Source organism: Cavia porcellus, unplaced genomic scaffold (assembly GCF_034190915.1).
Source record: "Cavia porcellus strain 051 isolate PalLab524CR breed Dunkin Hartley unplaced genomic scaffold, mCavPor4.1 scaffold_2, whole genome shotgun sequence".
Classification (NCBI taxonomy): domain Eukaryota; kingdom Metazoa; phylum Chordata; class Mammalia; order Rodentia; family Caviidae; genus Cavia; species Cavia porcellus.
In genome coordinates, this window is record NW_026947485.1 from 2,649,085 (window position 1) to 2,662,983 (window position 13,899).

General features: G+C 44.5%; 1 protein-coding gene across 3 annotated transcripts in view; it reads left to right on the forward strand.

Annotated features, from left to right (window-relative positions):
• The window catches only part of Sema3a (semaphorin 3A), a 427,345-nt gene that overhangs the window by 273,339 nt on the left and 140,107 nt on the right, over positions 1-13,899 (forward strand). For all 3 annotated transcript variants that reach the window (XM_003469818.5, XM_063237438.1, XM_063237422.1), the window contains one exon: positions 13,317-13,474. In XM_003469818.5, coding sequence (XP_003469866.2) covers positions 13,317-13,474 — 158 coding nt within the window. The remainder of the gene's footprint in view (positions 1-13,316; positions 13,475-13,899) is intronic.

Here is a 13,899-nt window from a genome sequence, read left to right on the forward strand (position 1 = left end):
GCCCTGGCCTCCCTGCTGGACCCTGCTGCTGCCCAGGCCGCAGATAACGGGTGCTTCTGCCACCAAAGCGTTTTCAGCTGCCTGAGCCAAGACTTTCTCAGCAGAATCACGTGTAGGAATGCAGTGCAGGGCTGATGAACTGCAGAGCCCCGAGGGCAGGAGTGCTCCGGGGGGCAGATGAGGTGGGAGTCCCTGAGTTCACCAGAAAATGCAGCTAAGCACTTTGAAACCAATTTCTTGATTTTTTAAAGTAGAGATAATTTTTCCACCTTGGATTATTGGAAATGATGACACAGATATATTAGTTAGAATGTGTAGACTTTTTCCCCTCAATTTTCTGGCTCTACTTTCTACAACTTTTTGACTTTTATCAGTAGTGGCATTTAGCCTAATAAGAAACAAATGTAAGCGTAAGTGATCTTCTTATAAGGAAATATAATAGAACAAATTTTAGAAATTTTGGAAATCCCATAAAATGGATTACCACTGAGGGACTCAGAAAACACATAAACTTGGATTTTAAAACAAATTTTGTAAGTACAGTGCCAAGGTGGTTATTTTCACAACAAGGTACTAAGTTTAGGGGAAAGTTAAGTCATGTGCCTACCAGGTATCATCCAAGAAATAAATGTTCCGCCTTTGAATGTATGCAATTATTATCCATAATTTAATCGCAAGTTTGTAAATAATTATATTTTAATAAAGAAGTGCTTAGGAGAGAGACCTGTTTAACTCTTTCTACGTGAAATTAATCAGGATCAAAACAGGGAGGGAACGGAAGCAGTAGAGACCATAGGTAATGTTTCTTCTTTTAGTGGCTTGTGCTGAGCAGCTTCTTCGGGGTTTATTGGAGTTGAACAACCCCAGCGCTCCTCTCCTCCACCTTCGGGTGTGGGGAGATTGCTTTCCCCCCTCTGCACCTTGAGAGGAACCGGTGTCTCCCTTTGAAGCCCTGTTGGGGCAGCAGGGGGTGAAGAGAACTCATGTTTCCCTTCAGTGTTTCCTCTTATAAGTGTTGGTAATGTTTTGTTTTCATGAAAGGACCACAATCAGAGTTTTAGGAAGTAGAGCAAAATTTAATTAGAAATTAACTTACGCTGTTTTCTCCCTAGTCTTGCACAAAAGCTAAATCTTCTGTCCCTGCGGGATTGACGTCTGTGTCCGTGTGGGTCTAGAGAATCTTTCCCGTCTATGGTGCTGTCTGGCCCTGAGGTGTGCTTGATGTAATGGGTCCAGAGAGAACAGGGATTTTCAAAAACTGGCTGCATTTTCAGGTTTATTCTAGGGAATTCTGAGTGTCCTCAGGGTCTTAAACCAAAGCTGGCTCACATTATATTTAACTTCAGCCCCAGAGCATTTCTAAACATGATTCAATTTTAGAGTATTGTATTTATAGCAGGAAGTATTTGGAAAATAAAATACAGTAATTTAAACATGTCTCATTTGCTACATCAGATAAAATGCTTAAGTAAACGTTAAGTGAAGTAAATCAAACACACAACCTTAAACACCGGGTGCCTTCTCCAATGTAAAAAACTCAATATGTAAATAAAGTACAAAAAAAGACTGATAATAGGAAAAAGAGGTGAAAAGGTCATTTCACCCGCATAGACAATGTATCTAAAAGTGCAACTCTATTTAGTATAATTACGTGATGCATTTCGTATGTTCCTTGACCTGTTAGTTATTTGGGTGTTGATCTGCGTGTGTGATAATTAACTTTATAATGTCACATAAATGAATGAATCAGATGCTGACAAACAAAAGGCAGAAAGTGCAGGGGTGAGAATGAATGGAGACGTGTCAGGCACACGTGCCGGCGCCTGCAATTACCATGATCGTCCCGAATGGCAAACATGGGCTAATAAAGGTTTCTTAGATGCTTAAAGTTTTTTTTTATCTGCTACCAAAATAAATTTAGACTAATCCTATCAAATGACTTTGCCAAAAAATTATTTAGCAAGAGCTCAGTGTTGGAGAATTTAATCTTACCTAAGTTATCGATATAACAACACCATTTTTCCTCCATTTTTGTATGTATGGAAAATTATAAAATGTAGATGAATAGTATGCACTGATTTTATTAGGCATCTGACTAAAACTGCTTGATAAATTATGAAATGTGTCCACTCCAAAATTAAAGCCTGCTGTTGTAGGAGAAAAACTCTCACGTGCCATCATGTATAGGGCATCACTGTCACTAAGATCACAAGGTACCTGGATGTGGTCCGTTTCCTGTGGGATCCTGGATCATCAGCATCCAATGCCTTCTTCCATCTTCTTCCTGTCAGTCTCCGGAGAACTCTGACCCTAGGAGTCCTTGGTGGGTAGACCAGCAGCCTCCATGAGCAATCATTTGCTCTTGTTAAAAGAGAAAGACAGCTACAAATTCATAGGAATGCTCTCATCGGTGCCTTCTACGAAGGAAGGGAGGGAGGAGCGGAGGGAGGAGGGGAGGGACACACAGTTACTTGCCTGGTCCTTGAGTCTGTCCGTGGGCTCCTTTGTGACCTTCTCTGCACTCTTCGTGACCTTCTCTGCACTCTCGCTGTTGGAATTAAGTAGAAGCTCATCTCACGTTGGGAAGGAACATCAAGAACACACTGGGTGTGTTTTCTAGGATGTTTACACTTCCGTATCTGTTTTTGTTGGTGAATAAGAGCTGCTCTCCTATCACAAGTGTGTGTTGGGATAGAAATGATACAAATAACCTGGGTGAAATATCCATTTTCTTTCTTCAACAAAAGCTCATTTATTTTTGGCATTAGAGCAATTCAAATAAATTAAGCTTAAGTAATTTTTTAAAAAAATTCTCATAATAGGCATATGTAACAGATACTGGTTGATTGGCTGGCTTATCACTGTTTAATCTCCCATATGTGAATTACTTCTCACAATTTTGCTACTGGAAGACAAAGTATGCAATTTGTAAATGTCGGAAAACATGGTTTCTTATAGCCGTGTGGAACGGAGTTGTTGGAGGGAGGCATGGAAACACATCCCTTTCAAATAACCAGCCCTGAGTGCCTGGATATCAGCTCTCACCCGTGTGCAGCACACGAGTCCCGAGGTCCGCCTCGGCCTCCCTGGGCACCACACGGAGGGCAGCAGGCCCTCGCCGGGCTGAGGGTAGAGACTGCCCGAGAGGAGACTCATCCTCAAGGGAAGCGTAAGAGCCCCAAACAAGGTCATGGCCTTGGAAGGCTGGCCCACCACTGAAGGCATTCAAATAAATGTGAGGGTTCAGAAGGAGAATCTGCGATTTAATTCTAAATTGTAACTGCTTTACACAGAAGCCAGCGGCCAGTGACAATGTGTGTTTTCACTAACCGTGTTAATTAGTCACTTATGTACCAGTTCTGTCTAAACCACCTTTTTTCTTCCAAGGAGAAGTAAAAATTCATATTGTGCTTGCTTTGCTTACTTATTTTGCAAATTGCAACTTAACATTTTTTATGAATGTTCCTGTAACAAAAAGTCATTGATAATAGGAATCAGGCCAGAAAAAAGTAAGAAGAAAAAGTAGAACTGCCATTCTTCCAAAAATTTTATGTACAAAAGCACAAACTGCAGAGCCAGGGGTTCTGGACTTCAACCTGGCTTTGGCGGTTGGTTGCCCCTGGTCTGGTCAGTGCCGCTCTGTGGAAATGCAGGCAGTCTGATGTCCAGCAAGTCTGTGGAAGACGCGGCAGAGCTCAGCTCCAATATCCACTGACCACACAAGAAGCTCAGCTCGGACGTCATCACTAACCTTCACGTGGGATCACACCCATCACACCTGGGACAGCCATGCAGGCAACAGACCTGAGCCTGACTTCTCACCGCATTTTAATTAAAGCACAGCATGGTACTGAAGAGTGATACCTGCTAACTCTCCAACTTTGCATCAGAGACAGCTTCTGACCCTCCCCTGGTGCACAAAAATGGGAAAATGAGCTGGAGGCAGGCAGGGCAAGCCAGCGTTCAGGATGTGAGGTGGCCCTTAGATCTGTGGACCCCAGAGGAGCAGGCGGGAAGTCAGGAGGCAAGGGAGGGTGCAGGTGGGTGCCTCCTGTCCGAGGAGCTGAGGCACAGGTGCTGGGTGTCGGGCTCCCGGAGAAGCATTATATCCTCACACCACGCTATGGTTAGTGTACCAGGGAGGACTCGAGAGCAGACTGCAGGAAGAGCACTAGCAGCATCATGGCTGTAAGAGTTTTTGTGTTCAAAATTGCTAGCAAAATGGAACTCCAACCTTTGTTCCTGGAATTGTAATATGTACAATAACCATAATAATACTTAACACAATGAAATTTTTAAAAATAGCATTTTACTGTTATTTTATAACTAGTTTGTGAACACTGATTTTCATGTCAGAATTTGACATACCATTTGTACTGAATACATAAGTAATTTAAAAAGCTAGCATGTGGCCTTGGCAGAAAATAAGTACATATATATAATGTTTCCTTTTTCCTAGCTGTTTATTCTTACATTTACTTACATTTGGTAGCATTTTTTAGAAAAGAACATGTGCTTCAAGTAATATTTACCGAGGCATATGCTTTCACGGGTCCAGATACACCACAGGAAGAGTTTCAGGGGCCAGGAGTGCAAATATTAGGAAAACCAGTGCATCTCACCTCCTGAGGGAACGCTAAGCGGGCAAAGCAGTGAACGACTCCGTGCATGCGGGAGTGTACAGTCCAGGCTGACGCAGGTCCTCACATGCTCACCTGGGCAGGCTGGGGACAGCGGGAGGGGTCTGGGGACAAGGAGAATTCCAGTGTGTGGGCGGGGATCGTGTGCCTGACTTAAGCAGGACGGTCCCCTGTTGTGCAAATAGGATATAAACTTGTTTTTGCATGCAATGCAAACACACAGACATACATACGCTATGGGAGGTTAGCAAGATAAAACAGGAAACACTCCAGGCGGGTCCCGGGATGACCACGATGTGATTTCCGTGCCCTTTTGATGCAGGTCCAAGTTGCATCTGGCTGTTTCAATATTACAGTGTGTCATTGCTAGGTTTTCTGCAGGATTTCCCTGTTCCCTGACGCCACGCCTGTTACAAAAGTCTGATGAAGCCCCCTCAACATTCGCTACCGGGCACAGAACTAGTGAGGCACATGTGTTTCCACTTGGGATTCGTACAAGAGGCTTCTGTGTTTCTGTGGTAAATAAGGTTGTTTTGAACAAGTAGGAGGCCCACTTTACGCCCTTCTGTGTATGGCTTCTGGATGTGACCCCTTCCTTAGTGAATGACCCACGTGCTCCTGATTAGCTTCTTCCGCAGACAGTGATTCCAATCCGAGATTCACTTCTGTTCGGGGCTGTATTTCATACCCACCTTTCAGTTTTGTTTTCACATTAAGTCCATCTATTTCAAATAGAATGTGACTTTGTCATTCCTTAGCTGGAAATTCTGGCACCTGAGTGAGTCCTGTTTTCTGTTAATTCCCCTCTGCTCACTCACATCTTTTCCCCTTCATCTGACAAAGGCAGAGTGAGCTGGGAGGCTCCAGAGCTTATGCTGCTCTTCTGACTTGAAAAGCACAACACATTCTTTCGCGTCCATGTTTTTCTGTGAGCAACCCTCACATTATTTTTTTCCATACCTTACTGATTGATGTGTGCTCATGTGATGTCCTCAGAGATATCTGGGAGAATACTGCAGGGGTCAGTCCTGCCTTCGCTGTACTTCACATATATGATATCCATTAGTAGATAAATAATGTGTTCAAGGTATGTGTGTGTGTGTGTGTGTGTGTGTGCGCGTGTGTGTCTGGTATCAGCACTGCCTCTGGCATGCATATGCTATTATGATAATGAGGAGGATGCCTTTGAATTTTTCCTGTGAGATCAAGGGGAAGGGGTGGAACACAGCTGTCTTCTCTCCGCATGTTCCCAAGAAAGGCCCGCAGTCCTGGAGGAGGCGGGCTTCAGAAGCCGTGGGAGCGGACTCCTCAGTGGCCTTCAGAGCTGACTGGCTGTGGGGAGGGACCTGGGTGGAAGCAGTCACCGGATGTGACCCAGGAGAGTGTCTCCACTTACCCCGCCCCAGCTCCTCCCCTCTCTCTTGTCCTGGCTGCCCTGGCCCTGGCAGCCTTCCTCCATCAGGCCCTTCCTGTCCAGGAGCCGCCAGCTACAACTGATTCCTCTGAAACCGTGAGCAACAATAAGGCCACTTCCTTTAAATGTAGGTGTCAGTATTTTGTCCTTCGGTGAGAAAATGTCTAAGGCAGCGTCCCAGGTGCTGAGTGAATTTGTTTTACAGCCCCCTGTGGCTTTCTGCAAGCCTGGACAGTTGCAGCCACTGTGGAATGACACTGTGGAGAGTTACACTAATCAGAGATGAGCATGCGTGTAAAAGTTCACGCTGAGCAAATGCAAAGTGCTAGATGGACTCCGCGGACAAGGGGTGTGTAAGGACGAACACCTGCCACCAACCTAAAACTCACAGAGGCTCAGTGACGTTGGGCACGGAAGGAAGAGAGGGAGCGCGTCCTGTGAGTCACGCAGACTCTGGGACGTGGGCGCCACGTGTAAACAGAAGGTTCCAGGGCGCCTTTGCAGGGGCTTGGGGGGGGGGATCTTAGAAGCAGACATCAGAGGCAGTTGCCATAGTGCAGTGGTGACAGCTACAGCTGCAGCTATGACCGTCTGCTGAGTTATTGCTGTGTAAAAATTTAAAGTACAGAACAAGTACCATACATATTTAACACGCTGTAGCTAAAGTGAATTCTATGACAGGGAGAGGTAACTAAACTTTTCAACAATCAGTTCTTAATATTGTGCAAAATGTTACCTTTTAAAGCTAGTATAGAGACAAGCAGAAAGATCCGGGCAGATGGAAACAGGATCTTTACCGGGCGTCCTACTCACCGTGGGACCTTGGATATTCCCAGGGCTTTCCTGAGTCAGTCAGTTTCCTAACGGGAAAAACCAGGACGGAGGGCTCCCGCCTCACAAATGAAAATGCTGACACCTCTTTCCACACGTGTGGTGTGTGGGAGGAGGGGTAATGTCTTCCTGTGCAGATTTCACTGTCTCTGTATCCTGTGTCTACTCACGGGATGCCCTGCCCTGCACACCTCTTCCACGGAGTGAAAATGCCACGCTCCCTGGCTGAGGACTGTCCATTTCTCCCCCTGGCGTGAATCTTTGTCTTCCATGGTTTCCTGCCTGCATTACCTTCTTTCAGGGTGGCTGGAGATTTGGTGTTTGCTTCTCCACCTGCCTCTTTCTAGCTTTCTGTTGAGGTTCTCTGATTTATACTGCACATAATTATTAACCAGTGTTTAGATGTTACAAATTGGCAAGGACTGAATGTGTGCGGACAGAGTCAGAAAGTGACAATGAAATGCCCAAAGTCTGGATAGCAGGTTAGATTGTGGGCAGCCCACTTTCCTTGTATAATTGTCTCTCACAAAATAGCACAGAGTAGATTCACATCACAGATGGGTTTTTTGTTTGATCGTTGGTCTTCGCTCGTGGTGGAGATCGAGCCCGGGCCTTTATGCACAGAGGCAGGACCTCTACCACTGAGTGACAGCCCCAGCCCGCACAGGCAGCTCTGCCTTTGAGTTTTATGAGAATGTCGGGGGACAGCAGGCATCAGCCTTTGCCCTCGTGGTTCTGGGCACTAATGGGTGGCGCAGAATCTGGAAGCACCGAGACTGTGCTTGTCCTGGGCATTGTGTACCTTTCCCAGGGAGTCTTTGTCCATCAATGTGTGGCTACTTAGAAAGCACCTTCTGTCATAAACTCCACGGAACAAAGACACTAGAGCCCAGGCCGTCGGAAACAGCACAGGACAGTGACGGAAGGTGCTTTCTACACTGCTGTCCACGGGCTGTGGCACAGGGTGCAGGCAGCTAAGGCAGACTTAGCCCCGAATCAGGGTGCGTGAATTCAATATGTATTTCCAGGACTGGAAATGAGAAGATCGATGTTTCTAAATATACTCAAGCAACAAATGAAACAGGGGAGGATACGCTCTGCATCACCAACGAAATGAAAGCACAGAGACAGTCACTGATACGGGCTCCCTCTCCACCTTGGCCTTGCAAGGCATGCGGGCCAGAAATGCTCAGGGAGGGTCATCGACGCCACAGGTTGTGTTAGAGCAGCGCTGTCCAGCCGCCAGTCTCCGGAAAGGGCTCTAACTGTGTAATAAAATTTAAAAAGCTACAACGTGGTGATATAAAAATAAAGTGAAAATGATGTGACTTTCCATTATGTACGTTTTTTCATCTCTAAACACAGTCATTTTATTGTCCTCTCTGGCTCTTTTAGCAACATCAAATACCTCTTTCTTCTCATAGGAAACAATAAGGACAGCAAACAGCACTTGGTTTTTATTGCTTTGTTCCATAATGCAGTGAAAAGCTTTAAGGCGTTTCAGTTCTATTTCTGGATCGTATATTTAGTGAGATATATATATATATATATATATATATATATATATATATATGATTTTATACTTATATTTTACTAAAATATAGGATTTAAATCTTTGGGCCTTCCTGAGCTCCCTAATATTTACAAATAGCTAGATGCAGTTTTCCTTTGGTGTTTTAGAACCAGCCTTCGACTCTTTTAAATGGGATGTCTGACCATTCTATAGAAAGGACAAAGTTCAAATGTTGGAGTCGTGGAAGAATGACATGCGCCTCAAGCCATCCCTGGACACAAGCAGTTCACTGCGCCTGGCGACTGGCAGGTCCTGCTTTCCTGCCCTCGAGGGCTTGGCGGAGGGAGGAGGGAGGAAGGTCAGAAGCATGGAGAACAGGCAGCTGCGTTCGGACCTGAAGGCCGAGTATCCAAGAGTTCTCCGTCTTACTATAAACAGCCCAGTCCCGGGAGTCTTGCAGGCTGAAAAGCTGTATGCAGTTCACTGCTTGTTTGAGAAATTCACCCGGTCATTTTAACATAACCACCTGTGTGACCTGTGTTTGTCCTGAAGATAATCAGAACACCACAAGAACTGTACAAGTTTATAACGCAGCAGTGAATCACCATGCGGACTTTTGATGTACATTTACTCCTCTCTTTTCTCCCACATATTAAAATAAATTTATAAGAATGTAAGTTTCTAAAGTACTCTTCAGTATCTTCAGTAGTATAGTGAGAGATTGTTACTAGTGACTTCTTCCCCCTCCTATTTTCTTTAAATGATTCTGCATTGATGATCTTAATAAATTCTGGGTGGAAAGACAAGTCTGCACACTGGTAAATAAGTAAATAGAACGCAAATGTAATTGGCTCATAAAAATTATTGATTTTTCTCCCATGAGTCTTAGTTGCAGCTTCCTATTAGAGAATAGATCAGCCACAGTTCATCCACGTGACATGTGCCACCAAATAGAAGGCAGCCAAATTCAAAGACTTGCGTTCCATTGGACTCCGCTTTTCAAAGAGTGCTCGTGGGACGGCAACCTACTTATAACTGAGGACACCGCTGATTGAAATGATATGAATTGATTTTTTCCTGTCAAACTTTCTTTAGAGATACACTATTTACTGATCACTCCTTATTGGTACACTATTTCTCTACATTGCCTTCTCATACCAAAATCACAGAGGTGGTAGTTGTTGATATTCCCTGAGTGCAGCTGTTTACCTGATTTTTCAATCACTGTGTCTTCCACTTTCCCATATAAGCCAGTGATAGACCCTTTATCATTTGGTGATGCTAGAAAGAATAGAGACTTATTTAATCACTTATCAAATTTGGAGTTTATAATTCATTAAAGATTGCTTGCGCTATAATAAATAGCATCTTTTATTATTAATCCTACATTTCCTAATCTATACCCTTGGTACAACACGCAGAAGGCAAAGGAAAGTCTCAACCAGATGAAAGCTAAATTAAGCACAAAGAGAATTAATACCTTCACAAATGCTTTGGCCGACTCACACTCGCCGTAGTCAAACTGATCCCATAGAAGTTTATGTTGTTGTTTAAAAAAAAAATTGTTGTTTGACTGAACGTGAACATTTGCAAGATGTGAGAAGGTAGAGGAATGTTAAACAACATCTCACGTTACTGAATATTTATTTTAGTTCCCACACACACCAGTTTATGTCGTTGTAAGATTTAAGATTTAACAGAAACCGAAAAATAATTTAAAAATGTAAAGCCATGCAGGGGTGCATTCAAAATTGGAGCTATTTAATATTAACTGCAGTGATTCTATGTCTAGAAAAAACAAAATCATCCATTTAAACAAGAAGAATACAATGTTGAAGCATGCACACCCCAGCTTAGAGAAAGTGTCTGGCTTAGCCCAGGTCCTGCTGCCCTGGCCAGGTCACTGTGGGTCTGCGTCTCTCACACCACGAGGGCCTCACAGACTGCCCTCACTGTGACAAAGACCCCACAGGTCCTTCATGTTAGAGTGAAATTAAAGTAAACGGTGTGATGAGACCAAAATATGTGCACCTGACAGCAGCAGAAAGGGCTGCTAACCACAAGAATGTAGTATTTTTGTTTGAAGAACGGGTTTGGCAAAAACACAGTTTCACATTTTTATTGATGTATGTTTGGGATGCACGATACTTACATTCATCTTGGGGACTGTGGGTTTCCATATGCATATTTAATCTGTATCTATACCTAATTTATGCCTATCAATATCTGATGTATATCTACATCTACATCTACAGCTAATCTGCATCTACACCTAACCTGTGTGTATACCGAATATAAATCCATACCCAACATCTACAGCTGTGTCTACACCTGATCTATATCTAGTGTGTATCCGTATGTAATCCGTATCTGTACCTAATCTATCGCTCATCTATGTCCATGCCTACGTCCACATCATATCGTCTCTCTGATGGGTGACTCCACGCCCGCACCGCTCCCTTCCATCCTCCCAGAGCCCCCTCCTCCCCGGAAGCCGTGCCTCCAGAATCCCTCCCATCTGACCAACATTTTCCTCTTTCATTGACATGCATTTTGTGTTTCCCGTATAACAGGAACAATGCTGTACTAACTTTCTGTGTTGACTTATTTTATTTAACATTTTGATCTCAAGAACCGTCCATTTTCCTGTAAATGATTCAAATTCACTGGTCTTTACAGCTGAGCGACATTCCATTGTGTATGTATGCCCTGTTGTCTTTATCCATTTTTATCTGTTGCTGGGCATCTAGGAAAATAACAAGACCATTTATTCGTTTGTAATTTGTTACCAGAGTGATTCCATGCCTTGAATTGTCTATACTTAGAAACCAATAATTATACCCAAATTATTTACAAAATTCGGCTTCTAACAGTTTTCAACCAAAAAGATAATTTCATTATCTAGAATTATGGGATAGAAACTTATTCTTTCATTATTTAGAATTGAGGATGTAGAAAAATAAAAAAGAATATTTCATTGTTCTTAAAATGAAGGACCTTCTAAGGATGTTACTTTAGTTTGACATTATATTGATATTTAGTATTAACTCGCATTATTGCGTTTGGCATTTATGTAAATCAGCACACCTCTATCTCCGTATCCCTTTAGCATGCATAGTTACCTTCATGAACGAGCTGGCACCATGGGTAAAGTAGGCTGAAACGTGTTTGTGCCTGCATCACCTGGAGTCTGCCTTCCACTGTGGCTCTGGAGGGTCCAACACAACTGTGTGTACCATGAACTTGTAGGACAGCTAAGGTTTACTTGTTTCCTGTTCACCCTGTTCCAGGTCACTTACAAGCATTATCTAATTTCACCTTTACAATACCTTCTGGAAGATGCAGTAATAGTCCCATCATCCATAAAACTGAAGGAGCTCACCTCTGAGCAAACATCCTCTACCCTGAATTGCATAGTTTCTATGAAAATTTCTTTTATTTAGGTTGAGCTGGTTTTTTGTTTTGTTTCCTGCCTGATGACACTTTAGCTTCTCTGGTACAGGAGTCGATCATAATTTTAAGAAGTAGAAAGAAGTGAAGGCATCTATTTGATAAGCAGATCTCTTCCAATAGCCAGTCAAGCCCTGGGCGCTCCCAAGAAGGCGCTGCTGCCTAGGATGCCCAGGCCTCCCGTCCTCACAGCCTGACAGACTTTGCATAGCGTTGGTCTCCTGCCATCAGCTGTGTGCTGGGGAAAGGACCACCATAGAGACCTGGGTGTCTTTAGTGCCCTCCTGATTTCTCAGTCTCTCTCTCTCTCTCTCTCTCTCTCTCTCTTCCCCCCTCTCTGTCTCTCTCCCTTCCTCCCTCCCCAATGGGAGCTGATGCAGGATTCTATTGAAGAATTCTCATGAAATATTAAAGAACTTCACTTTAAACTATTTGTCCCCAATTTTTGCAATGATTATAGTAGTTTGCCATGCATAAAGTTATGAATGCCTCAAGCAAGCTATAACAAGAAACTCTGGTGAGATTTCCTGGAGGTTGCATTTGCCTACCTTGTAAGTGTGGATGCCACTTGGTTCCAGTGGCAGGAGGTCTAGGGCCAGTCAGGAGGCCGGTAGGAGCACCAGGACAGGCCACGATTTCCTTGAGACAGAGGACATGAGGGGTGGGCTGGTGTGACTCGGTGTGTGGGCAGATTAGACCCGCAGCACTAAATTAAGTTGTCTGAGGCTAATTTTGTACTGTGACCATGCACTGCCAATACAGTGGAGAAGCAGCTGGAGCCAGGGGCCTGGTGCTCAGTCCGACACTCTCCCTGGCGTGAGGCCCAGGAAGAGGAAGGGTCGCACTATCATTTTCCCTCTGTGGAAGGAGTTCTGCCTCGCGTGGACTCCCATGAGTGGTTCTTGCTAAGTGTGCCCTGGGAAAACCTAAGTGTTAACGCAAGATACTGTTGTGGAAAAGCCACAATATTCTTATCCCATGGGGATGGGGAGAGAGATGCACCACAGACTTTAAAACGCATTTCCTAAAAGCGCCAAGTCAGGCTCTCTCTGTGTGTCAGCTCCAAGTACTTCCCAAGGATTTCTGCACTGAGGATGTGTGAAGCCCTCCAGATGGAAAGAAACCTGAGCAGCCTGGGAGGCTGTGCTGTGTCTCCCCGTGCCTGGGTCTCCCTGCGCCTGGGTCTCACCCTTCTCCTAGCAACCCCTCCTAGAGTATGACTATGCCTCAGTTCCTATGGACAGGGCTCTGTGACCCGCTTTCATCTCCCTGTCCTTTAGGAGCGTGACTTCTCCCATGTGAAATTAGCCAGCTCAGAGAACATCTCCCTGTTCAGAACGGTCCCTGCAGCTTCTTGGTGCCGTGATGTCCTGCTGGGAGGTGGCCGCAGGCAGGAGTCAGATCACCCTGTACCAGGGTCCTCTGGGCCTCGTGTTAATTAGCCTGTGTCTGTTTTGTTGTCTTGCAGAGATGCTGGAGTCCAGCAATGTGATCTCATTCCACGGCCTGGCCAACAGCTCCAGCTACCACACCTTCCTGCTGGATGAGGAGCGGGGCCGGCTGTACGTTGGGGCCAAGGATCACATATTCTCCTTCAACCTGGTCAACATCAAGGATTTCCAAAAGGTAGCTTCGTGCCCATTCGCTCTGTTCACGTGCACCACAGCCCTTTAAAATATCTCATGCTGTGTGGATTCTCTAGCTATTTGGAATCATGATCCATTACAGAAAATTGTTCAAAATTAATATTTTAGCTTGAGATACAAATGAAATTGATGGCAATAACAAACCAATAGATTTCATAAACCATCAAAATCAGAGGAGACACTACCGAGCTTTGAAAGATCACTGTAAGAATGACCAGCTCCCACATAGAAGTGTGTGCCTGGGCCACAGTAGACCATCATAACCGAGGCAGGTACCACGCACATCTCTGTGTGCAAATTCACCCACCTCTGAATGGTCATCACACACAGGGCTCCTCTCAGTTATCTGGAGCCTGATGGGACACACCCCTGTGAGCACAGATACATTACATCAGCACTCTGATC